This window comes from Ursus americanus, chromosome 23 (assembly GCF_024610735.1).
Source record: "Ursus americanus isolate L20-20 chromosome 23, mUrsAme1.1.p, whole genome shotgun sequence".
Classification (NCBI taxonomy): Eukaryota; Metazoa; Chordata; class Mammalia; order Carnivora; family Ursidae; genus Ursus; species Ursus americanus.
The window spans coordinates 38,481,841-38,506,773 of NC_142149.1; the positions used below are offsets into that span (position 1 = coordinate 38,481,841).

Genomic DNA, 24,933 nt, shown 5'->3' on the forward strand with positions numbered 1-24,933 from the left:
CCTGGGGAGGCTCGAGTCCACGCTGCTAAGGCTCGAGTCCATGAGAGGCTGAAACTTAGGCTGGTGGCAGGAGCCGGCACGGACCACGGGCCGTACCACCGGTAGGGGGCCCCACACTGGCCACAATCATGGCCTGGGGTGGCTGCTCATTTGGAAGCCCCAGGGCTGGACTCCTCGCTCTTGGAAACCTGCACCGAGCTCAATGGCAGCGCTGAGCCACGTGGAGACCACTCCACAGCCGCCAGCCGGGGAGGAAGCCTCCGGGCCCCCGGCGCTGAGCAGAGCCAGGCCCAGGATATGTGGGGCAGCCGCCTCAGAGCCAAGCTCCACGAGGGCCACTGGGGCCTGGTGCCCCTGCGGGAGCCACGGCGTCAGCCCTCACTGGGCCGAGCCTGGGCCTGATCGGGAGTCCCCTCTGGCCTCAGGGCCCGGTCACCCAGCTCTGCCAAGCCAGCCTCTGAGGAGCAACTCCTGCCCGCCCTGGCCCAGCTAAGCCCAAGCTGACTTAACCTGTGCTTCTCTCTTAATCGCCTTAACTCGAACAAACGAACGCACGGGTTAAGCCCTCTCCCCGAGACCGGCCCTCCCTTCGCCCAGCCCCTCCCCTCCCCCCCCATACAAAGCTCGGGAATCATTTATAAAAGGGGCCCCAGCCTGCTGGTGAGTGACAAGAGGCCTAGGGATGGGTGGTCAGTGCGTTTTATTTAATCAGCACAGTACAAAAATAAATAAAAATAAGGGAAAGGGAATTAAATTACAGCCAAACTGAGCTTCATGACCTTGTCAGGTTATAAACCACACATACTTACAAACACACTACACATACATACAGAATGAGACAAATATAAATTAATATTAACAATACCCACGGTTTGGTCAAAGAATAACTACAGAACGAATTGCACTAAGAACCAACATACACCGCACGTGTAATTAGCAGTTTCAAATATACAGCGATGAATAATTCCGAGTGGAAAAAATGGCACGTTTTCTTCTCATTGCAAGTTTAACAACTGCTGGAACAAAACTAAATTCTAATAACTGCATGGAAAGAATATATCAACCCTTCAGGTTTACAAGAAAAAGAGAAAAACCCAATCCTGAACTATTATTCCTGTGACTGGTTCTGTGCCCGGGTGTAATGTTCACGGCCATCTGTTCTAAGATTATTTTTCTTAAGACACAAAATGCTCCTGGTTCGCATGCACAAGATCACTGTCAAAGCAACAATGAAAGAATAAAGGGTTTGTTTTTTTTTTCCCCCGTAGGTTAGTTTTTGTTTTTTTTAATTGTTCTAAAAGTAGTCTTCATAGCAGCATGTCAAATGGGTTCACTGCCCGCACGCTGGAGTCCATCGGCTCCTGCACCCAGGACTGACCAGCACAAGGGCGGGGAGGAGGACGGGGCAGGCTTCACACTGGGGGGTGGGGGGGAGCCACAGACTGGCTTCCTTCGTCCCCCACCACTCCTGAAATTTGCACCTCCTCCGAGAAATAAAAAAATAAATACGGAGAAAGAGAAGGAAACACACAAAACCGGAATCCTGGGGACGCAACTGCAGCGCACTGTCTCAGGCCAAGGTGGGCCGCCGCCGCCAGAGTGACTACAGACGCGCGCCCCTCCTCTGGAGCCTCGGCACCCGAACCTCCCTCTTCCGGCCGCCAGGGCCTGCTGCCCCCGCGGGCCTCCTACCTCAGGTCACACGTGGCGGCAGGATCGGAACAGACGGGCCGTGTGACAACTCCAACCGAGAAGAGGCGCGGCAGCGGCCAAGTCTGCGCCAGCAGGTTCCTTCCAGCTCCACAGGAGATTATCTGGCAGTCCCGGAACGGGCTCAGGCTCGGCTTGGGCCCGAGGCGCAGCTGGGGCAGACGCGATCCCCGCCCGGGCAGGCCCTCCCCCTCTCATCCCGGCACACGCAGGCCGGGGCTCGGCTCCAGGCCCCTTCACCTGGGCCCTCGTTTCACAGCTTTCTCTTGTTCGTGTGAATTTCAGTAGTGCTCGTGCTGAAACCAGCAGCCACCTGGAACCTAATCCTATGTCGAAGGACCCTCTGCCTTCCCCCAGCCCCCGGTTCCAGCACTCCCCGGGAGGGGGAGGGGGTGCACGGGGACTGGAAGAGAGAATGCCCCAGGGCGTCTTCACACTGGTCTTTGTTCCCCAAAGCTGGAGTGACGGCCACGGAGGAAGGCTCACTCCCTTCTCCCGAAGGCTCACTCCCTTCTCCCGGTCCTCTCCCAAGTCCCAAGCCACCAATCTGGGAGAATTAGAAAGGAAACTGATTAAGTACACATCGCGTGTTTCCACAGTCACTGGAGTAAGGTGGAAACCCCCACCAGCAGCTGCAAACGATCAGGTGCATTTCAGCAGGACGAAGCAATCAGGAGCGCTACTCCCATCTTGGAATCGTCTCCAAGATCCAGTGGTCTCACTGGGCCTTGCGGGGCAAGGCTTCGTCTTCAGAAGAAACTGAACTGTTTGGAAACAGCTTTAAATGAACAGGGGTGGGGACAGGGGGTACATCATTACCACATCGCCCTGATCCCTGACATCGCCCCCCCACCCCGGCTCTGCGGAACACGTCATGCACCAGCAAGAGGCCTTAGCCCTTAGGCGGGCACTGGCTGGTCTCAGGCACGACCACCCCACCCGCCCAGAAGGCAGGCTGTTGGTAATGGGCACCTGCAGCTGCCCCGGCCTTTGCTGCAGGGTGAGTAAGCTGCGTTAGTCAAATGAAAGATTCCCCCAGGAAAAGAGTTGTCCCCAGCTGCACCCCACCCCTTTAGCTGGGACCCAAAATCAAAGAACTTAATGAGTCAAACCAGCTCCTTAACCCAACACTGCCAACACGGCTGGGAGCGGGGGATCAGGGGGCTGGGGGGCAAGGTCCACGTCTTCACTAAAGGAAAGCCCTTCTCCCTAAAAAAGAAAAAAGAGCAAACCAGGGTGTTGCATGGTCAAACGACAGGCCCCAATCTTTGTACCAGGCCAGCTTCTCCTCGACTGAAGAGGGGTCCCAGGGTGGCGGGCACCTTGCCTCACAACCCTACTCGTGGCTCGGTCGGGGTGGCCAGCTCCACAGGCCTCTGGGAGGACGGATGACCCAAAACAAGAGCCAGGAAAGGACTTCAGACCAGGAACGCCAATCGCTCCCTGGGCCAACTGGCCAGCGGCCCCTCTCCGGCTCCCGGGCCAGGAGTGGCGGGCAGCCTCACCTGCCCTGGTCCAGCAAGGGCACAGGCGGCACAGGCAGCTCAGTCCTTTGAATTTCCCAAAGTTGAGAGGTCAGCGGCCTGGGTGGCTCTGAATACATCTTCTGGGTTTTGCACAAGGTTCAGGAGTTCAAAAGCGCCCAGAGTTCTTGGCAGGGCTGAAGAAAACCCCAAGGAGAGAAGGTGGGAGGGGAGAGGCCCTCGGTGGCTTTGCTAGACACATACTGTACACAAAATCTGATTTGCTTAATAATAAATTTTTAAAAATGAATGGAATCCTTGAGCCATGATGCAGGCTCCAGGGCTCACCGGTCCAGGCCGAGGAGGAGCCGTTTCTTGTCCTCCTGGCCGCTCTCGTTCTTCAGGTCAGAGAACACCTGCGTGAAGTAATGCGGGTCGGCGTTGATCTGCAGCATCTTGGAGCTCATGAGGTTGATGACGGAGAGGCAGCGGTCCCAAAAGGCCTCCTTGCAGCTCTCCACCAGGAAGGGCTTGAGCGGGTAGGAGATCTCGTTGCCCATGTAGGAGTAGGAGAGGTACAGGCAGGTCAGCAGGACGGCCTGGAGCTCGTGGTCCGAGCCCACCTCGGAGGAGATGACATCCCTGCAGAGCATGTACAGGAAGACCACGTTGGCCGGCGTGATGAAGCCCTGGTCCTGCCAGCCCTGCAGAAGCAGCGAGCGGTCCACGCTGCGCAGCCAGAGCACAGGGTCCGTGGGGGACAGGTGCTTCAGGCGGTAGCACCGGCGGCACAGAAACTCGCCCAGGCAGCGCAGCAGCTCGCTGGTGGACGCCTGGACGATGACACGTTTGGGCGTCCCTGCGGAGGTGAGGGCAGGGTGCGGGGCCTTCTTGACGGAGGAGGAGACCCCGGTCTGGGAGCCCGACAGCTGGCTGGCAGGGGGTGCGGGCGGCTGGGCCGGTGGGGGCTGGGCGAACGTGGACAGGTTGGCGCACGACAGCGACTTCTTCAGGTTCTCATTGTTGAGGTGCGTGATGTTGTTCTGGTAGCTGCTGTTTGGCTGCACCTTCTTGGAGTTCTTCTTCTTGGCCGACACGGCCACGATCCTTTTCCACGGCAGCACGGAGATGATGGAGTGCCGCTTCAGGTTCTTGTCCTTGGCGTTCTTGCTGTTCTGCACGGCCGTGTAGTGGCCCACCGTGGCCGCGCCATCCTCAAACAGCGTGGCCTTCCGGTAGCTGGGGGACAGGGACAGCACCGTGCCCATGGTGCCGCTGCGCGCCGGGCGGGGGCCCGCGCCCCTGCGCGCCCAGCCTGCCGGCCGGAGGTAAAAGACAGCTCAGCGAGCCCGCGGCGGCCCCGGGCGGGAGGAGGGGGCGCTCCCGGGGGCGCGTGCTGCCCCTTCGGATCTGCGTGGAAAACAAGATGGTTCTCAGCACCAGGCGGGGCTCGGCGCCGCGCTCCTCCACCCTGGCCAAGGCGGCCCCCGCGGACTTGGCCCCGGCCCCGCGCCCCCGCGCCGCAGCTCGGCCGCCTCCACTGCGGCACCCCCCGCCCGCCCGCCCGCCGCGGCCGCTGCGGTCCGGACGGCAGCGGGAGGGGCCCGGGCGCCGGCGGAGGCGGCCGGGGCGTGGGGGGTCGGGAGGGGACCTCCGCCTCGACACCGCGCGGCCCCGACCCCGGCCCCTCGGAGGCAGCGGGCGGCCCCGAGGCACAGGCTTACCCGGCAGGCGGCGGCGGCGGCTCCTGCGCTCCGCGCCCTCCCTCCGCAATGCGCGCCGCGGCTCGGGCCCGCGGTCCCGGCGCTCGGCGGGGCTCGGCGGGGCTCGCGCTCGGCGGCGGCGGCGGCGGCGGCGGCGGCGGCGGCTCCGGAGCTTCTGTCCAAGGTTCTGCAGGCGCCGCGGCCCCGCCCCCCGCCGGCCGCCTTCGCCGCCGCCGCGCTCCCGCTCCCTCTCCCGCTCCCGCCCCGGCGCGCACCTCAGCGGCCTCTCTGTCGGGGGCGCGCGCGCGCGCGGCCCACGCGCCGGCCCGGGCTGGCCTGCTCCGGCCTGGGAGCGGGGCCGCCGCGGTCCTCAGCGCCAGCCCCCGCGCGCGGTGCGGGCAGGGATGCGGCCGCGAGCCCGAGCGTCTCTACTCGCCGCACCCCATCCAGGACCCGGACTCGGGCGGTGGCGGCGGGTACTCGCGGCACCGGCCCCGCCCCGCCTCTCGGGGCCGCCCCTCCCGCACCGCTCGCCGCCCGCTCTGCGCCGCCGCGCCAGCAGCCGCCCGGCCGCGTGAGAGTCCCCGGCGCCCCGCGCAGCCGAGCTCGGGCCGGGCGGGGGGCGGGAGGGGGCGCGCCGGGGGCGGGGCCGAGGGCCGAACCCGCCCGCCGCCCCGCCCAGACACGTGCTGCCTTTGTTCCCGCCGCGGCGCCCGCAGCCGCGGGCCGCGGGGGCGCTCTCGGCGGCGTCCCCGCCCTGACGACGCGCGGCCCGCCCGGGCTGAGGCTGCCGCGCGAGAAGCCATCCACGGAGGCCGGCCGGGGCCCCGAGATCCCTTTTCCCATTACATCCTCTTCGCCCGGGAAAGAAGCTGGGGAGCTCGAGGAGGAAGGCCCCGGGCCGCGGGAGGCGAAGCCTTTGCTGAAGCCGCTCGCATCCGGCCGATGGACTGTCCCATCGACTTTCACGTCTCCCCTCCGGGGCCTCTATCCCCGCGCTCAGGTAACCGGCCAGAGCCCGGGTAAATAGAAATCCAGGCCAGAGGGGCGCAGGCCGTTCTGCGCTGGTCCACAAAACAGCGACCGGCTTTCCCGCACCCGCCTGGGACAGGGCTCTGAGGCCCCCGGGGAGGCCGCTGCCCCAGAGATGGGCCCGTCCTTCACCAATGTGACCTGACATTTCCACTGGCCCTCTTATCAGTTCTAGTAAAACTGAAGCAACTGCTTTTCCAACCAGCCTCTGATCCTTTGATCTAAATGTTTTTCATGCTAAGCACGTATCTATCACTTGAAGACCTGGTGCCAGTCAAATGGTAAAATTCTGACTCTAGTAAGAACAGTTCCTCTCACAGACAAGAATTCAGATCTTTCATAAGAGCCATTCTAAATCTGTTTTTCTTTTAGTTTGGTTCTAGGAATTGATTTAGAGTTGCCCACAAACCAGAGAAACAGAAGATTCAAAACCATATCTTAATCCAGATTATCACCTCTGGACCAAAAGATAAGGAAGCGGTAATCCAGATTACCCGGCTTGCAGACTCCTGGCCACTCCAGCACCTGAGACTGTCAACCCGCGCCAGGTCTGCCAGCTCTGCCTAATGCCCTACGCAGAACAATGCTGCTCTCAAGTCAGAAAGTGCTAGAATGTATGTACTACCCAGCCATTTCTCTGTCAATTGTGGCAATTGAAAGCTTTAAGGACTTTGGTGACCATATAATGGAAAATGCATTGTTCTGTACCCAGAGGGCTACTTCTGAATCATCCACAACAGCTGTCATCTTAACTTAGAGAACAGCCGGCCCTTAGCTCACCGGGCCCCTCTCCCCCAACGTTCCTCCATGTACCACCTCTGCCTGCTTCTGAAATGGAGAGGTCCTCGGGGCGCCTGGGTGGCTCAGTCAGTTGAGCATCTGCTTTCAGCTCAGGTCATGATTCCAGGGTTCTGGGATCAAGTCCCGCAACGGGCTCCTTGCTCAGCAGAAGCCTGCTTCTCCCTCTGCCTGCTGCTCTCCCTGCTTGTGCTCTCTCTGGAAATAAAATCTTGGAAGAAAGAAAGAAAGAGAGAAAGAAAGAAATGGAGCGGTCCTCAGCCCTCCTTCCCCATAGTAAAGAGCTTGAAGAAGTAATCTACTCCAGGTCCCCTGGCCCAATGACTCTTTCTCTCCAAGTTAAAGCCTTTTTCCCTCCAGCCCCTGGTGGAGAGGCCCAGCTCCCAAGTAGGCCTTTGTCCATACTGCCTCTCAAGCTCCCCTTCAGATTCTGGTGTTGAGCAAAGGTTAAGTGCTTTCCATTTCACAAAATATGCCTAGATTTCGAAGATTCCAATTCATGGCAGGCAGTACCAAAGTCCACTTTCCCCCACTCCATTTTCCAAACCAAAGCAGCAGGCACTTGCCCGAACCTTTTCCAGTCTGGCCACACTCCAGTATCCTCTCGCTGTTGTCCAGCCAGCCTTCCCCAGCACCTTCAAAAAGAGCTCTTTGGGGGCGCCTGGGTGGCACAGCGGTTAAGCGTCTGCCTTCTGCTAGGGCGTGATCCCGGCGTTCTGGGATCGAGCCCCACATCAGGCTCCTCTGCTATGAGCCTGCTTCTTCCTCTCCCACTCCCCCTGCTTCTTCCTCTCCCACTCCCCCTGCTTGTGTTCCCTCTCTCGCTGGCTGTCTCTCTGTCAAATAAATAAATAAAATCTTTTTAAAAAAACAAAAAACAAAACAAAAACAAAAAGAGCTCTTTGCATTACTACCTCAGCCTCCTCACACTCGGCAAAGGCAAAGCCGCGTGTGCAGCACGGCATGAACAAAACGTGCACCGCCAGCCCGCCTGCGATTGTGACTGAGGAAAGGGGTTGTCTGGAACTCCTGTCCAACCCCCCTGCCGTGTCCACTGTTTCAAGGCCCCCACCGTCACCACCACCGCCACCACCCTCAAGCTCCCATCACAGCTCCACTTGCAAGCAAGGGCAACATTCTACCAGAAATGGCAGACTCAAGGCCCAGAATGCAGACCCAGAATGCAGACCCAGCTGCATGAAACAGAGCTGTTTTCTTCCCAGTCTTCTTCAGAGAACTGGAGAAAGCTCCATCAATCAGCCTATTTATCCTATAGCCTACCTCTAGCCGCCAGAGGGGCCAGCCTGCTTATTAGCTGCACTGTTGGGCTGGTATTCCCATGTGTCACCAGAGAGTCCCTGTCCTCTGCATGGCCCCATCCCCATTCCAGCCCGAGAGAGGACGAGGCCCCAGCCAGCTACCTTCCTGATGGGCTCCAAATAAAGCAAGGCTAAGCCCCGGCTTCTGGGGAAGCCGTGCCTTGTTCCTTCAGGGATCACAGAGCAGCATCTAGTGGCCCTTCTGGGCAGCACAGATTACGTAACTTGTACGCAGCCTCTGCTCCCAACACCGCGCTGTCTCACTAGCGTGCAGGCGAGCCTTGGCACCAGGAAGGCCGGTGCCAGGAAGGGTCCCTACATGAGGATGCCTGACCCAGGCTAGCCTATGGGCCACCCGACCCAGCTTGCTTGAGGCCAGGGAGGAAAAGCAGCCCCGGGGGTCTAGAGTGCACTGTCCAAAAAAAACACGACATGAGCCCAAATGCAAGCCACATAGGTATCTGAGTATTTTCGAGTAGCCACATTAAAAAAATAAAAAGAAACAGGTGGGTTTTAATAATATATTTTATTTAACCCATTACGCTCAAAATACTTCAACAGATATATAAAAAAGTGGAGCGATTGTACAGTTTTTCATACTGTCTCCGAAGTCTGGTTTGTTTTGTTTACATTTGCAACGCAACACACTTCGAACCAGCCACCTGGCAAAGGCTCCACAGCCACGTGTGGCCAGTGGCTCCACAGTGGACAGCACAGGTCTAGAAGGTTGTCAGAACCGCAAAGGGAGCAGAGGAAGGGCTGCTGCCGACTGAGCCCCTGGGGGCCGCCCTAGGCTTGAGAAACCCTCCCCTCTTCCCCAGCTGCAGGGCTGGATGCTTGGGAACAGTCCTTACAGTCCTTTAGGGAAGCAACATTCTTCCTGCAAGTGAAACTATACAGAGACTCTACAAAACTGAAACAGAGTAGCAAGAGCGGCTGGGACTGGAGTGGAAGTGGCAGCAAGAGCCCCCCTCCCCCCCCCCCCCCGCTGGCCTCGGAGCCCCTCAGAAGAACTGCTGCCAGGGTCTGAGGGGCAGTACGAAAATCACAGCTTTTGAAGATTTCAACTAAAAACAAAACAGCAACTTAACGTCAGGACTCTGCAGGCACCTGCACTGGCAGGACGGCATAAAACCCTCACACGGTCGCAGCAGAGAATCTTCCAGCCCAAACCCCTGTCCTCACTGGCCCATGTTGCCTTGGAAAAACAGAAGGATCCCTGCACACCACTTCCCATTTCAGACCTCACCGACCAACTTTCTTAGCCAAGGCCCCCCACTTTACCCCAGCTCTCAAGGTCTCCCACGAAGTAGATGAGGTACCAGAGCTTGGCCGGTCTAGAAGGCTAGAGCTGTGTGGACTTGCTCAGAAGCCCTCCAGCACTCAAGAAAGGACACTTTTTGAAAAAAAAATTGTTTTTATTGGAACTCATCTGAACATCAGATATACCTGGTGTTGGTTAGCAAGAACCGTTTGTACATTTGATATTGATGGTGCCAAAACCAAAACAGTGACTGGACATGATGGGGAGAGATGTTGAGAACAAAAACCTGATTTTGGAGAGGAAAGTAAAAGCCAGTCAGATTCAGTGAGGATGCAAAACCTGGTACAACAAAATCCTTTTACAAAATATAAATTTATTACGAAAACCTGGAAGGATAATCTGAGAAAGGGAAAGAAAGAGAGAAGGAGGCCAGCAGGAAGGAGGCATGAGGGGAGGAGGAAAAGAGAAGACAGCTGGGAGGAAGAAACAGAGCTGGGCACGACAGAGGTACAGAAGCTTACCTGCCCAAATGGCACGAAAGCCTCACCATGTGATCTCATCATAAAACAAAGCATGCTGAAATACAGTGCTCTACCCCCCAGCTGTTCGGTTTCTAAGAGGTAAATAAAGCAGCTCCCTGGGAGGGGGACATGAGGTTGCTCGAAAACCCAACAACGAAGGTTTATAAAAACAAACAAAAAAAAAAAAAAAAAAGAAGGAAAGAAAGAAAAAGAAAGAAAGGAAGGAAGGAAAGGAAAGAAAGAGAAACCCACACCCCACAGTCTCATTTCCAATGTTCACTTGTTTAAAAAAAGACTAAATCCATCTGACAGCAGCAGGAGGAGTGGGACAGGGAGAGAAGCTGATGGATTTCAGACAGCCTGACTCCCCTGGAGGGGAAGGAGGGAGGAAGAGAGACATGGGATGGTCTCCTGGTTGAGAAGGGAAACAGAATGGACAGAGAGAAGAGCAGAGGAGAAGGGCAATTAAAACACTGACGTCTAATCTAGTTTACTGTGTTAAAAAGAGCCACATGCACAGCAGGCCCCCTGAGGGCCCACACTGCTCCCGTGTGGCCCTGGTGGACACTAGCTCCTGGCCTCGTCCCCATTCCTCCACAGGTCGGCGCGGAGCTGTGCAGGTGCAGCGGCGGCGGCGGCGGCGGGCCCTCGGGCCAGTCTGCTGGAGCCATTGCTGGGGGGAAGGGCGGGTGACAGGCCACGTGGCAGGGGAAAGAACACCGAAACGCCTCGTTTCAAATAAAAAAAGAAAACAGCAGTCTATACACAGTTGTTTGTTTTGGTTCAGTACAAACAGAATAAAAAGTCGTTGCTTTGATGGTCAGGCAAACACCCAATTCTGAAGAGGAGGAGAGGTGACGCCCCGCAGATGGATTAGGAGCCCCAGTGGCTGGCGGGGCGCCTGGCTTTGCGGCCCTCTCCCAGGAGGCAGAGAGCACAGCTTTAGGTAGTGTAAGCCTTTTTCCTTTTATTTAGAATAACCTTTTTTTTTTCTTTTTCTTTTTTTTTAAGCAATTTCCCCACTCCCAAGTTGGGCCAGTGAAGATTACATGAAAACTGGCCCACCTATTGGCTGGAATACAGATGCACCAAGTGAGGATTTAAAAACTTTCCGAGCGAAAAGTAGAACAAAAAGAAAAAAGAATCTCCTAGCATTTTCCCCAAAGGTTCCGCTCTCCCGCCACACGCACTCTCCAAAGGACCGCTACAGACCCAACTCTGCAAGAGAAGACAGAGCGGCGTCAGTCGGGGAGGCTGCGAGGCCGCCAGAGGCCTTCAGTGCGGACGGGCAGGAGACGGCGCGGCCCGGGCCAGCACTCACCTATGTCAATTTCTTGGCTTTGTTGTAGAGGGAATCCACTACTTTACTCATGTTCTGAATTGTTTCCAGAGCAGCTTCGTAAGTTTTATCTACTGGGGGTTCATCGAAAATAATCAAGACACCCTCCCCCTGGTCCAAGATCCCTGCAGGAAACACAAGGGCAACCCAGGTAAAAGGCGGCATTAGACACAAAGGCACCTGAGAAGCGGCCCGCTCCCTAGCTGCCTCCCTTTCTCCAGAAAGGAGGAGAACCAGAAATCATCTCCGTTCCGCTGGGGCATGTTTATTATGCTCTCTCATCCCAGGGGTAGGACGGGCGAGGGTCCCAGGGAGCCACCAGGTGAAACAAACGGAACATCTCCTTTCAAGACAAACAAGAGCGCAACACGTCCACCGCTTCACCGCTGTTACTCACCATGAAATTTCTTGTCAAGAATCATCTGTGACAATTTCCTTTCCACGTCGGCCTAAAATCAAAGCACTTGATTAAAGGGACGGGTATTCACTAGTCAAAGATCACATTGACAAGAAAGTTCTGTATAAAAGGGCAAATGTACGATTGTAAACCAAACAGCAACAACGTAACTCGCTCTGAGCTCACGGTCCCCATTCCATACTATGAAGTTTGAGGACTTTCCAACAAGGCCCACTGAACGGAAATGCTAACCGCCTCCACAGGCCCCTTTCCCGTCCCTACCCCCAAGACAAGCTCAGGACTCCTTACCTTGGAGAGTTTGATGAGGCTAGATATGTGTTCAATCTATAAGAAAAGGCAAAGACAGCAACACTGAGAGCCCTACTTTGGCCTCTATCATGGAGGCAGAGCGAGGATGGGATTGCTGTGTCCTGAAACCCTGCCGAGTGTCTCCCCGGGGCAGACTCTCTTTGGTCATGCTCAGGCCTCTCATGCTGTCCGTCTGCCTGCCTCCCATCACTAGACAATACACACTCCCGTCCCACACGCCCCATACACAGATGTCTACCACATGCACGGTGACTACAGAAGCAAGGAAGGGACTGCACTCGGGACAAGCAGGGGCAATTCACCAACCTCCACCCCATAGCACCCCCTCAACTCTTATTCCTGTGTCAAGAAAAGCCCAAGCCTCTTGCCCACCAGTCTTGGAAGCAAGTTCCTATTCTGGATAGGTGTGGGAAGGGAGGGGACTAGAGAGGACGCCTAGCCAGAGAAGAGCGAGAGTCCCCAGGAGAGTCCTTACCTGGACTCGGGAAAAAGGCTCAATGACTCGGATCAGATTCTGTTCCAGTAAGTTATCGTACAACTTGGCCAAGTGTGTACTGATGATTGGGTCATCCCGGAGCTCTGCCCGATAATCTGTCAGGGCCTGCCAAGAAAGACGGTCACAAGATTGGCACAGAGAAGCACCCGAAGCCACGCCACTCCTGGCTTCCTAAGTAGTCTGCCAGACCTTGTAAACATAGGGGTGACTGAAGTTCTAGAGCTTTTGAGATGAAAGAAGAGTTATGACAGAAGGCAAAAGAAAAGAAACATCAGGAACTAAAAGATGCAGCCCTTTCTAGGCACCATCTTTCTGTCGGAAAGCCAGACGCTGACAGCTCAAACCGTGTAGCCCCAAGAACAGCTCAGCTTGAAAACCAAATCCACTACACAAGCAGTTCTCCGCAGGTATCCCAGAGCAAACAGGGTCTCCAGGTAAAAACAGTAGTAATAATTCTGAGGTTAAATAATGGAAAATGCTTGGGGCACCTGGGTGGCTCAGTCAGTTAAGCTTTTTTTTTTTTCCCAAAGATTTTATTTTTATTTTTTTGAAGAGTTAGAGACAGCCAGAGAGAGAGGGAACACAAGCAGGGGGAGTGGGAGAGGAAGAAGCAGGCTCCTAGCGGAGGAGCCTGATGTGGGGCTCGATCCCATAATGCCGGGATCACGCCCTGAGCCGAAGGCAGACGCTTAACGACTGCGCTACCCAGGCGCCCCACAGTCAGTTAAGCTTCTAACTCTTGATTTTGGCTCAGGTCAAGATCTCAGGGTCGTGAGATTCAGCCCCATGCTGGACTGGGCATGGAGCCTGCTTAAGATTCTCCCTCTCCCTCTGCCCCTCCCCCTCTGTGCGTGCAAGCTTGCTCTCTCTCTTGCTCACTCTTCCTTTAAAATATAAGAAATAAAAAATGGAATATGCTGAATCCCACAACTGGCTCGTGGAGTTTCACAAACACATCAGCATACAGTTCTGCAGTTAACAGCAAAACACCTGATTTTGTTTAGCCCTCGTGTTTCCCAGACCCTTACCCCAAGGAACCCCTACTAAGAGAAATGTCCCATCAAACATCCCAAACTTTAGGATAAAATGATCTAGTCTATTTTGTTCATTCAGGTATGTAATTTATTTAGTTTGAGGAATGGTCTCAATATCCAGCCTCATGTCAGCTGTGCTATAAGGTGTTAAGAGAAGCAAGCAAATCACGCCAAGTAAGGAAGTGAAACTGGCAAGAAAGCTCAACGAAGATGACGAATCTTGGGGAAAGCCAGAGCCAAACTCTAGCCTCCGTCCACACTAGGTTTTTCTTCCTAGATCTATGTTTGTTTTTATTAAACTGATCATTAAACTCAGACTAAGAGAAAAGAGGCTCGGAAGAGAATGTACAAGGCTCACTCTACTGCTTAGGCATGTTTTCCTCCCTTTTCAAACTTCTGCTAACAATAAGTAAAAGTCACCGGAGGCAAAGCAAGCCCGGAATGTCAACCTCAGGAAGTGTCTGTTGGTCTGTTTGCACACATCAAGACTTCTCTTTTGCCCCCCGAGAAGCAGAGCTGGCATTTGTGGAGCTGAAGGGAACCCTACAGCCATGGCCTGAGGAACAAGTGCCAGGCCTGCGTCGGTCCCTGACAGGTGAGCTGTGGGGCTTTAGGCACCCTCACTGAACCCCAGTTCCCTCAACCTAAAAATGCAGAGAAGAGGTATGTTGTGAAAAATCAAAGTGAAAAAGGATGAAAGAACATCTTTTTTAAAAGATTTTATTTATTTATTTGAGAGAGCAGAGCAAGAGGTGGGGGGCCGGGACAGAGGGAGAGTTAAGAAGCAGGCTCCCCGCTGAGCAGGAGCCCAACGTGGGGTTAGTTCCCAGGACCCTGAGATCATGTCAGACACTTAACTGACTGCGCCACCCAGATGCCCCCAATGGAAGAGCTTTCTGAAACTGAAAGGCACTATACATAAATGAGGTATTACAACTCAACAAGTTTCACTGTACAAAAATGCTGAGCTATTTCCAGGGTTTGACACTGTACTATAATTCAGATGTAACCACTGGGCAACCTGGGTGAATGGTACATGAGATTACTGTGTACTATCTTCGAAAATTCTTGTGAAACTGTAATTATTTACAAATAAAAAGGTTTTTTTTTAAGTACGTAAATGCCCCTCTCCTCCACCATTCCCTACCAACCCAATACCACGCTTACCTTTTCAAAATCTGCCAGTGATCTGTTCTTGCTTGCCTGAGCCACACATTTTAATGCTTCTGTCTAAGAGTAAAGAGAAAAACAGTGACGGTGATCTATTCTGCACACCCGCATCCCACCCAATAAACGTCCTAAGCAGTATGCTATGTCCACACAACTTCTGGCTACAAGGAGGATCCCACCCCACCAGTGATCTTCTTCAGAGGCCAGGGAATAAAAGCCACCACCGCCACTATGTCCCAACCAGTTTCCCTTTGAAATCTGAAATGACTTAAAAATACTAGGAAATAGAAAGTTAAGAAGAAAAAAAGAAAGAAAAAAGAAAAAGGCCCTTATATAGCATTCTCCAAAGATGACAAGCTAAAAGAAAAAATGACCAGAGAACTGTGATCTCTTCCCCCCTCCTCCAAGGCTCCTTATCCCCAAAGCCCACAGACTCTTTCCTGCCCTGAGACTCAGGTCATACAAGTCTCATTCTGCTAGGTGTGGTACAGAACATGAGCCAAGGTCTACTTTCATTAGGGTTGAGACACCAAAATTCTACATATTACACTCAATGTTAAAATGCCACAGAGGGATGAAGGTACAATCAGTGGCTAAGGTCACCTTCTAACCTGGTTATAAAAGGCACCTCACCAAACTATCAAGTCTCCATTCAGCAAGAAATCTGCAATCTTTCTGGGAGTCTGTTCTGACTCCTGCTTGACAGCTGTCATCAGCGTACAAAGGACCAGAAGGAGCTCCTCTGGTAGCAGCCTATGCCCTTATGTAAGGATGGTGTGTGTTATATGGCAAACTTTTGAAATGGTGCAAAACTAAGCATTAGTGTGGTCTGTCTCAGCATTTGTCCCCTAAGACAGAACAAATGTCAGAGTAAGAAAAGCCTGGAACTAAGAGCCAGATAACTAAAGTTTAAAATCTGACTCTACCATTTAATAGTTACCTGACCCTGTCCCGGACACATGACCTCTCGTAGCCCGTTCTCCTCAACTCTAACTCTAGATAGGGCTGTGAGTCCTTCACTACAGTAATAACAACTACTCCTGTGGTCAAAACTAGGAGCCCAAAACTAGGGCCACTTGTAGAAAAGAAGAAACCATCTGTTGTGGCCATTCCTCTAAAGATGTGAGATTGCTAATGTGTCTATTGTTTAGAGACAACTGCATTAGAAATCTAGAAAGATTACTTTTACTTTTTTTTATAATCAAACAAAGTACAAAGAAGGGATGGTCCAGGCGTCTGAGACCACCTTTACACAGGTCATACTCATACCTACTCAGGCACAAAAGGGGCTACCGACTATCAAAGGCCTCTTGAACCACACTCAAAACTCAGGACATGAGTGGAAAGGTACTGAGAAGCACTTGGGTGAGCCTTCAAAATCCAGTTTCTGCACCAAGCCCTTCGGCCTCCCTATAAAGCACATGTGTACCAGACCTTACCAGGCTCCAGACTCATGGAGAATCCAACATTTCCTATTCTGTACATGTTACAAGCTTGCATGTCAGGCTCATGACGGATAAATTTTTTGGTCAAAGTTAAATGCAGCCTCACTTGTGCAAATGCTACACTTCAGTTCTATAACTCGTCAAACCACCTGACGTCCGTAAGAGTACCAAACACTGACTCTCCAGGCCAAGGATTTAACAGTATAGAAAATACACAGAATGGGCTTCAGGGAAAAGGTGTGGCCAGAGGAGGGGGGGGCTACGCAGAGAATACAGAATGGAGACCGCAAGAGCACCGGTCTCACTGGGTATCATGGCGACGTACTGGCTGCAGAGCGAGTAGAGGTGAGAACTGCAGTCAAGGCATTCCCTACCTGCCTCCCCGCATACCGAAGCGCAAGCTTCCCGCTCACCAAAGCCTGGACATCTTCTGGGCTAGAAAAAAAACAGACATACTTGGTCACTGCTCCAGGACGTTATGTTTTTAAGTATAGGTTTAGGCAAATTTCTTTTTCTCAGAATTCCACTGAGAAGACTGCCCACGGAGGTAAGAATGCCCACCCCTAAACCCATTATGTCCCTCACCTCACAGAAGCCAGGCTTTCTCTACTCTAGGCCCAAGCTCAGCACTGAAGAGTAGAAAAACTCCAGCATTAAAAAGAACGCCACACTGAATGTACCAAAACTAACAGACCCAACGGGCAGGGTAATAAATTTAAGTCAAATCCCGGGACAACAGGTCTTATTAAAACACAACCCCTGTATAATGCAAAGATCCAGAAAGTCCTAGTCAATACCACATTTATTCCCAAAGGAATGTGGATCAATTCTGCAGAATTCCTTATAAAAAGTTCTGTCCTACTTGCTGTTTGTTGTTCCCCTTCTCAAGCCTCTCCCTCACGTCTTCCTTAACCCACCCTCATTCTGGGTGGCCCAGCTGGCCAGTGCTGGACCCTGAGCTATTTCCAGGCCCTCTCTGTCTGGTGCTCAGCAACTTCCTGGTCAGAATAATTGCAGGATGATGAGCACACTCCAAGAGTCTGGAAAGGAGACTGCTCTCATCTGTCTCCCTGATTCTCAGAGCCTAGCAGCAAAAGTGCTCTGGAACGCCTTCGCTCCTCCCACTCCGTGTCGACCAGCCCCGGAGGCGGCAGCTGCTGCCTCTACGCAGCCCGGCTCCCCGTGCGCGCTGTGTGCGGTGCGGAACCGGAGCCCTCGTGACCCGAGTTACTGTGCACCTACGTGTTGAGCATGATTTTGCACAGCAACATGTACTTCAGAGATGTGATGGCCTTGGGGCTATCGATGGAGTCATAGCCCTCAAATGCCTCATAGAAATAGGAGTACGCAGTTTTCCAGTCCTTCTCCTCTGCTGCGTGGATAATACCTGGACATTGAAAAGAAAGGAGTAAAAACCATATGAGATAACAGACCCATCAAAGATCAGAGCCGGGAAGAGCTTCCAAAATCTACCCCAATCTCATCTACTTAGTGATGAGGTCAGGAAAGAATAAAGGACCTGCCCCAAAGTCACTGCCAGCTAGTGGTAAAGCTGGGATGAGTTCAGTCATCTTGACAATATAAATCCCGAACGAGTTAGAGATCCTACTTAAAGGGGATCCTAAAAACTACACATTAACATCCTTCCCCATGCTTCTCATCACCACTGAGGTTCTGCTATCTTTTGAAGCCACTAGAAAAGGCCATAGTTACCCTCCAGGACATCACCCTCACGAGTCAGGAAGTTGAACCAAACATCCCTGGACTGCCTGTATAACCCGTTTTAATAACATTTCTTTACGACAGCTTTTCTAAGCTTGACATTTTTGTATGTAAGCAGCTCTCGTAAGAGAAAAAAAATCCAACTTCTTATACTCTCGCTTCAGATAGTTGTCATTTATAGATGTGCTTCTGCCCAGATGCAATCAATATACAGATTTCATATTCTCCAGATGCACGAGATGAACTGAACTGCACGCGGTTCAGCGGCACTTCCTCAGGCTGAGATGCCACAGCGTATCTATCTAAACAAGTCTCTACTGTTTAGAAGCTGGGTCAACCCCAATGAGGCCAACTTCGAATGAACCTGCTGTTACTTCCGACCTATGCTATCACTTGGGATAACATGAAATTTAGATCTTTCTAGCTTGGGAGGCATCTGAGTCCTCAGAGCGTGTCAGTTCTAACCCGGCTTTAGCCCCTGATGACGTTACAAACCTCAGCCCCCCTTGTTCACCACAGTGCTTCCCAACATTTTTCACATCAAGGTACACAGAGAAAATATTCAGCACCTTGAAGTAAAAAGATGAAACTGCTTACGTATGACCCAAGGAAAAAATGTTTCAGCACATTTTTAACCCACCTGTCACTTAACTGTGTGCCTCCACGCCATCTGGGAACTTCTGACTTAATACCATTTACTGAGTGATATGTGCCACACCCCGATAGTTTTTACTCTACCCAAGAAGCCTCTCATTTTGAGGCTAAAGGAATCAGACCCTTCTTCTCTACTGTTCTTACCTACAGAGAGCTGGAGAAAATCCACCCTTCTCTTGAGCTCCCTCAAGAATGCCCAACAAACTATTAACACTGCTAAACTAAAGGAGATAAATCCCCATTCCCCGTGCCTCCTGGTCCAGAGCTAGAAGAGAACAGACCAGAGACCCACAGTAAGACTGGTTTAAGAAAAAAAAAAAGTAAAATAAGCCCAAGAACTGTACTGCTTTCCCAAATACGTTAATAAATAGGGCCCACATTAGCACTCCAAGCATCGTGGCTAGTATATGAGGGTTGTTATTTAAAAACAAAAACAGGGGCGCCTGGGTAGCGCAGTCGTTAAGCGTCTGCCTTCGGCTCAGGGCGTGATCCCGGCGTTCTGGGATCGAGTCCCACATCGGGCTCCTCTGCTATGAGCCTGCTTCTTCCTCTCCCACTCCCCTGCTGTGTTCCCTCTCTGGCTGGCTGTCTCTCTGTCACATAAATAAATAAAATCTTTAAAAAAAAATAAAAATAAAAAAAATAAAAACAAAAACAAAAAACTAAACTGTCACTCATTCAACACAAGTATTAACAAATCTCTACGATCTGCCAGGCACTGATACAATTACGGAGGAAGTAAGTGTGAATAAAAGGCCCTCATGAAGCTCATAGTCTCACAGTGGGAAAGACGGTCACCAAAACAGAAACAAGATTAGTACCATAATACGTACAAAAGAATATAGCTTTGAGCGGGGAAGTCCAAAAGAAAACAAAGCACTAAAGAGGGTTTGCAGAGGAGACATATGAACTAGATCTGGAAAGATACATGGGAGTTTACCAAGGGGAGAGATGAGAAGGGGAATTTCCATGCAAAGAAGACAAAATACACAAAGGCACAAAAGCAAGAACACATGAAGTCATTTGGTGACTGATAAAAAGGAAAAGATGCCTTCCTTTTGCACACCATGTTAAAGTAAAATGTAGCCTGGGGATAATGGGGAACCACTGGAGAATTTCAAAGGAGTTACATGATCTGATCTGTGTTTGAGAAAAATGACTTTGGGGCCAGTTAAAAAAAGTGGATTGGGAAAAGCGATCAGGGACAGTCAGATCAGCAGAAGATTGCTCCAAAGGCCTAGGCCTTCATTAGAGCAGTGACTGCAGAGATGGAAAAGAAAGGGTAGGTTTGGAGACAGACTCCACCTGATCTAGCAACTGACTGGAGATGAGGGGTGAGGAGAAAAAGGAGTCAAAATTACTCCAAAGACAATAGCTTGAGTAATATTAAATCAATAATGATACCATTAACTTGAATAGGGAAAAAAGGCTGAGGGAGTAGTTAGATAATAACTTTGCTTTTTGACCTGTTGAGGCTGAGACACTTATAAGGCATTTAGGTATGAATGTCCACTATGCAGCTGGAAATCCGAATCTAGAATTGAGGAGAAAGGGAAGCTCCTGAGGATCTAAGCGAGGAGACCACGAGAGCGTGCAGCAGCTAATGCCATGGGTGAGGACGGCATTTTAGACAGGAAACAGAGAAGAGGAAGGGGAAAAAACTAAGAAAACAACACTGAGGAACACCCACACTTAAAAGTCAGAAGGAACAGGAAACAGCAAAGTGTGACCAAGGACAGTTAGTCAAGGGAGGAGAATGAGGAAGACAGTGATCTCAAAGAAGTCTAGAGTGTTCAACAGGATCAACTTCCCCCTAAAAGGCAGAAGTTATAGGGGAGTTATTGACTTCTTTCAAGGAGTCAAAAGAGACCCCAAAAGTAAGGATACTCTTTCAACTTTTTCAAGAAACTTCACAGAAAAGAAGACAGCAATTTAGGAGAAAGGGCTGTGCTTTTTGCAGCTGGGGCAGTTCAAGGACTAAGAGGAAGATACAAGTGGAGAAGAAAGACTGAAGACTTAGAATGGAACAAAAGGACAGGTGAAAGAATCATTCTTAATATGGAGCAAACTGGGCTGTGATACAAATTCTGGAGAGGAAAGAGGGAAGGGCTCATGTCAACATGGCCTCTATCTCCACTGCGAAATCCGATGCAAATTCGTCTCTAATCCCTGAGGGACAGGCATGATGAAAGAGGAGCAGCTTAAAGAAAGTGCCAATATTGGTCAAAGCGAGGTACTGAGGTAAGGGCTTCACATTCATCATCTCGCTGAATCCTCACCACCATCCTATGGGGAGGTACGATTACTACACTATCACCATTTTACAGATGAACTAAAGATAAATTAAATAACTTGCCCAGGTCACACAGAACCAAAATTTGACAGAATCAAATTGGCAGAACCAAAATTTCAACCTAGGAAAGGTGGTCTGTAGAGCTCCTGCTCTTAATCTCTGAATGACAAAATAAGCCATCTGCTATTCACAATACCTGATAAGCTGGGAGTGCAGCCTACTCTTACACATTCTTGCTCTTACACAAATATGGAAAAAAGATTGCAGGGAGGTAACGCCAGGACTTACACAAGTCTTCGGCCTCCAATTCCAGTGCTCCTTCCATAATGATGATAAACTAAGACTAATAAAAGCTACTGACCACGAGAAAAAGCATTCCACTGCCAATCCATGACCTCTAAGCCCCACGACTCACACACTCCATCAGAAAGGTATCCACTACACTCAACTGAAATGCAGGGTAGTGGAGGCGGCTTTCCTTAGCCCTGATCTGAGGCCCTTTGGAAAAGCCCAACATGCTTTATTTACCAAGGTCTCCAAGTGACAAGAGACTTGGGTTAGTCTAACCCTGGAGAGAAATGGTACCCCCTAAATGAGTGCCTAAGATGGAAGTTAAAGGAGCTTTTTTAAACCTATAAGGGTCTTGGCTCTAACAAACAGGTTGCCTGGCCAGCCACAGATAAGCATTTTCTTAATATATTTTAGACAGTTAACAACAAGTTAATAGGAGGGAGGGCACCCTTCTAATTGGGTTTCTCTGACAAGCTTGAGTGGAATAGGCCAATTACATTCTCTATTCCCATCCCCCTACACCCCACTGTGAAATAAGAAGAGCTTTAAGAAAACATCCCATGAGTAGCTAGGGTGTTACCTGACTGCATATCCAAGGTGGCCTGCAATTTAGGGGGGCAGTAGATAGCATTTGCTGTAGTTCGAGCAGAGGTTAAGGCAGCTCGGGCTTTCGGCAGGTTGCTCAGGGCATGGTATGTTTTGCTTTCTAAAAGCTGTACTTCCACCAAAAGGGCTTTGTCATCCATCTTTTTCAACTCCCGCAGCAGCTGAGAACCTGGAGCAGGAAAAGATATATACCCCTTTGTTAACCATAATCTTAATACCTTAATACTATAACATCTCACTCTCCCACCCTCACAAGAACACTCAGGATAAAGAAACCTGCCTGACTCAAAGAGAGGTGGTCTATTTGCAAGAATTAAATTTTTTTATTAACGTGCTATCTTCCCAAAGAGAAACACGAATCTCTTTGAAGTTTTCAGCATACTAATGACAACATGAGAGCCAAAAGTCCTATAAGCTTCCTTCAAAGATTTGAATATAATGAGAATCTCCACCGACATGCTGAAACTACTTATTCAGTTCGGACAGCCACTAGATCTCATTCTCTTCCCATCTAGCAATCATACGACTACGTAAGAAATGGCAGGCACTAAGGTTGGTCGGGGAAGGAAAGAGTTCTGGACATGCCAATGCTCTCCAAATACACCTTCTTCCCATCTCAGATGAGAAAATCAAATCCAAACAGACTTGCGTCATATATAAAAAATAACTCAAAATAAATCAAAGAACTGAATGTAAGAGCTAAACCCACAAAACACAGGAATAAATCTTTGGGATCTGGGATTAGGCAATGATTTCTTAGGTATGATAGCAAAAGCATAAGCAACAAAAAAATAAATAAATGGGACTTATGGGTGGCTGGGTGGCTCAGTCAGTTAAGCATTCAACTCTGGATTTTTGCTCAAGTCGTGATATCTGGGTTGTAAGATTGAGCCCTGCATCAGGCTCCAAGCTGGGCATGGAGCCTGCTTAGGATTCTCTCTCTCCCTCTCCCCCTCCCTAACCCCTGCCCACGCACATGCACGCACTCTCTGTCTCTCAAAAATAAAGTAAGATTAAATTAAAAATAAATAGATTTCAAATGAAAATGTGCCTCAAAGGACACTATTCAAGAAAATGAAAAAGCAATTCATAAAATGGAGGAAAAAATTTGCAAATCATGTATCTGGTAAGGGAACTTTATCCAGAATAAACAATAAAAACACAAACAACCCAATTAAAAAATAAGCAAATGACTGAATAAACATCTCTCCAAAGACATACAAATGGCCAGTAAGTACATGAAACGATGCTCAACATCACTAGTCATTAGGGAAATGCAGATCAAAACCACAATGAGATACCACTTTCAACCCCACAAAGATGACTAAAACAAATGGCATAACCACACAATGGATATTCAGCAATAAAAACAAAGTAGTGATACATGGTACATGGATAAACATGGATAAACCCTGAACACATGCTAAGCGAAAGATGCCAACCACAAAGACCACATATTATATGACTCTATTTATATGAAATGTCCAGAACAGGCATATCCATAGAGGCAGAAAGTAGATTAGTGGTTGCCTGGCAGGGGGAGGGAATAATGGGAATGAGAACATGGGTACGAGGTTTCTTTCCAGGGTGATGAAAATGTTCTGAAATCAGATTGTGGTGATGACTGTACAACTAAGAATATACTAAAAACCACGGGATCATACACTTTTAAAAGGGTGAATTTATGGTCTATGAATTACATCTCAATAAAACTGTTATTTTGGGGGGTGGTGCCTGGCTGGCTCAGTCGGAAGAGCATGTGACTCTCGATTTCAGGGTCGTGAATTCGAGCCTCACACTTGGTGTACAGATCACGTAAATAAATAAAACTTAAAAAACGTATTTTTTAATGCTATTATTAGTTTGAACCAAATAAAATGCCATTTTGCAGGATAAAAACTGAATATTGGCAATTTCTTAACAGGTCATAAAAAGCTATGTTCTTCGATGTGGGGAAAATAGTCCAAATCTGCCAATTAAAAAAAAAAAAGCAGCAGGCAAAGATTTCAGGGTGTTTAAAGGCCACACGGGGGAAAGGCTTAGTCAGCCCACTCTAGCCACCATATACATTTGCACCAATTAATTTCTTGAGTTTTAAAATAGATTTTGAGTGTAATTATGAATAAGTATAGTAAATGTAATAGTAAAACACTTGCAGTCTGACCCTTTGGTTATCTAAATTTGACAGATTAACTCTGGTTACTGAGAACTTCCAAATGGCATTTCTCCACAACAGATTCAGTAAATGCAAAGCCACTTTAAATTCTTCTAACTTAGAAGTAGGCAGAACATAAATTATTACTATGTAACTAGTAAGAGTGGCCAGGTCCCGAATACATCTATTTAGCCAGCTAGGATGCCTTATTACTTTCTACCAGCTTACTTACCCAAATGCAATGCTTCCTGGTACCTCTTGGTATCAAAGTACAAAGACACCAGTCTTGCCTAGGAAAGAGAAAAGGCATTGACTGACAGAAAGAAAGAAAAAAACCAAAGAAAGAAATCGAAGATTGACAGTCACAGAACTGTTACTGTTGAATATACAAGTTCTGGAGACAGCATCAAATCCAGCCTAAGCAACGATGTAGCCCATGGTATTATCTGCTACTATGGCCAGTGACTGTTAAGTTTACTGTGCTGCTGCTTACTTCTCGGAGCCCCACAGCAGGTATTCTCGTGAGCTGGGAATACTATCAATAATCTTTGGTGCCTGGATAACATAAAACTCCTGAAGATACTTGGGATCAGAATGGTGGTCCTTACACCGACAGTCTAATGCCTAGAGACCTGAAAGCAGCACTAACATAGGCACATACCTCCAAAGCTTGGCGTAAGAAAGTTCGCTTCTCTGATTTGGCCCATTCAATGCACTCTAAACACAACTCGACCTGCAACAAAGAGACAGTACATGCAACATTATGTCCTCACAGTCTCCCACAGACCTTGCTTTTGGAGAACAGCTTTAATTCCCTCCTTAGGTATTACCCACGTTGCTCTACTTAATGTCTCAGGGGACATGCCTTGATCTACAGTATCTCACTGTGTAATGGTTATATCATAATGGAGAATCAACTCGGCTTTTTATACACAAAGTATTTTTGTGCTTAGATTGTGTTCTTTTGGAAAAAGAGCTTCGTCTTCAAGATTCCTCTTCTACCTTCCCAGGAGGGACCCAGAACTTATAACATATACAGCCTGGAATACAGATTTCTACAATGGCTGAGAAATCCTTAAAGCAGAAATTTCTCCCTAAATAGTTGCAAATAGTAATGGCAATGTGTTAATATGAACCCACTGGTAATAAAGGGAAGAAATCCCCGGCCTAAGCACAAATGCCTTGTTCCTA

The 24,933-nt window shown here is 50.1% G+C and overlaps 3 protein-coding genes across 3 annotated transcripts in view; 1 reads left to right on the forward strand and 2 right to left on the reverse strand.

Annotated features, from left to right (window-relative positions):
- Positions 1-683: 683 nt before the first annotated feature.
- CDK5R1 (cyclin dependent kinase 5 regulatory subunit 1) lies at positions 684-5,019 on the reverse strand. Its single transcript, XM_045773538.2, has 2 exons — positions 4,898-5,019; positions 684-4,583 (listed from the first exon to the last, which is right to left on the reverse strand). The coding sequence occupies exon 2, from the start codon at positions 4,439-4,441 to the stop codon at positions 3,518-3,520; it is 924 nt and encodes a 307-aa protein (XP_045629494.1). The 5' UTR covers positions 4,442-4,583; positions 4,898-5,019; the 3' UTR covers positions 684-3,517.
- On the forward strand, positions 4,946-7,595 carry LOC148107990 (uncharacterized). Its single transcript, XM_087854619.1, has 2 exons — positions 4,946-5,879; positions 6,281-7,595. Exons 1-2 carry the CDS (start codon positions 4,946-4,948, stop codon positions 6,289-6,291), a joined length of 945 nt encoding a protein of 314 aa, XP_087710745.1. The 3' UTR covers positions 6,292-7,595.
- A 1,827-nt stretch (positions 7,596-9,422) lies between these two features.
- PSMD11 (proteasome 26S subunit, non-ATPase 11) overlaps positions 9,423-24,933 on the reverse strand; it is a 28,347-nt gene continuing 12,836 nt past the window's right edge. The window contains exons 4-14 of the mRNA XM_045773268.2: positions 24,404-24,475; positions 23,975-24,032; positions 21,562-21,756; positions 17,264-17,408; positions 16,396-16,456; positions 14,574-14,636; positions 12,352-12,477; positions 11,856-11,891; positions 11,547-11,598; positions 11,132-11,274; positions 9,423-11,028 (exon numbers count right to left, since the gene is read on the reverse strand). Coding sequence (XP_045629224.1) covers positions 11,132-11,274; positions 11,547-11,598; positions 11,856-11,891; positions 12,352-12,477; positions 14,574-14,636; positions 16,396-16,456; positions 17,264-17,408; positions 21,562-21,756; positions 23,975-24,032; positions 24,404-24,475 — 951 coding nt within the window. The 3' untranslated portion in view covers positions 9,423-11,028. The remainder of the gene's footprint in view (positions 11,029-11,131; positions 11,275-11,546; positions 11,599-11,855; positions 11,892-12,351; positions 12,478-14,573; positions 14,637-16,395; positions 16,457-17,263; positions 17,409-21,561; positions 21,757-23,974; positions 24,033-24,403; positions 24,476-24,933) is intronic.

What these genes read in the sequence shown, in the direction of transcription:
- LOC148107990 (XM_087854619.1), top strand. Translation starts at nt 4,946, where the DNA reads ATGCGCGCCGCGGCTCGGGCCCGCGGTCCCGGCGCTCGGCGGGGCTCG.
- CDK5R1 (XM_045773538.2), bottom strand. Translation starts at nt 4,441, where the DNA reads ATGGGCACGGTGCTGTCCCTGTCCCCCAGCTACCGGAAGGCCACGCTG.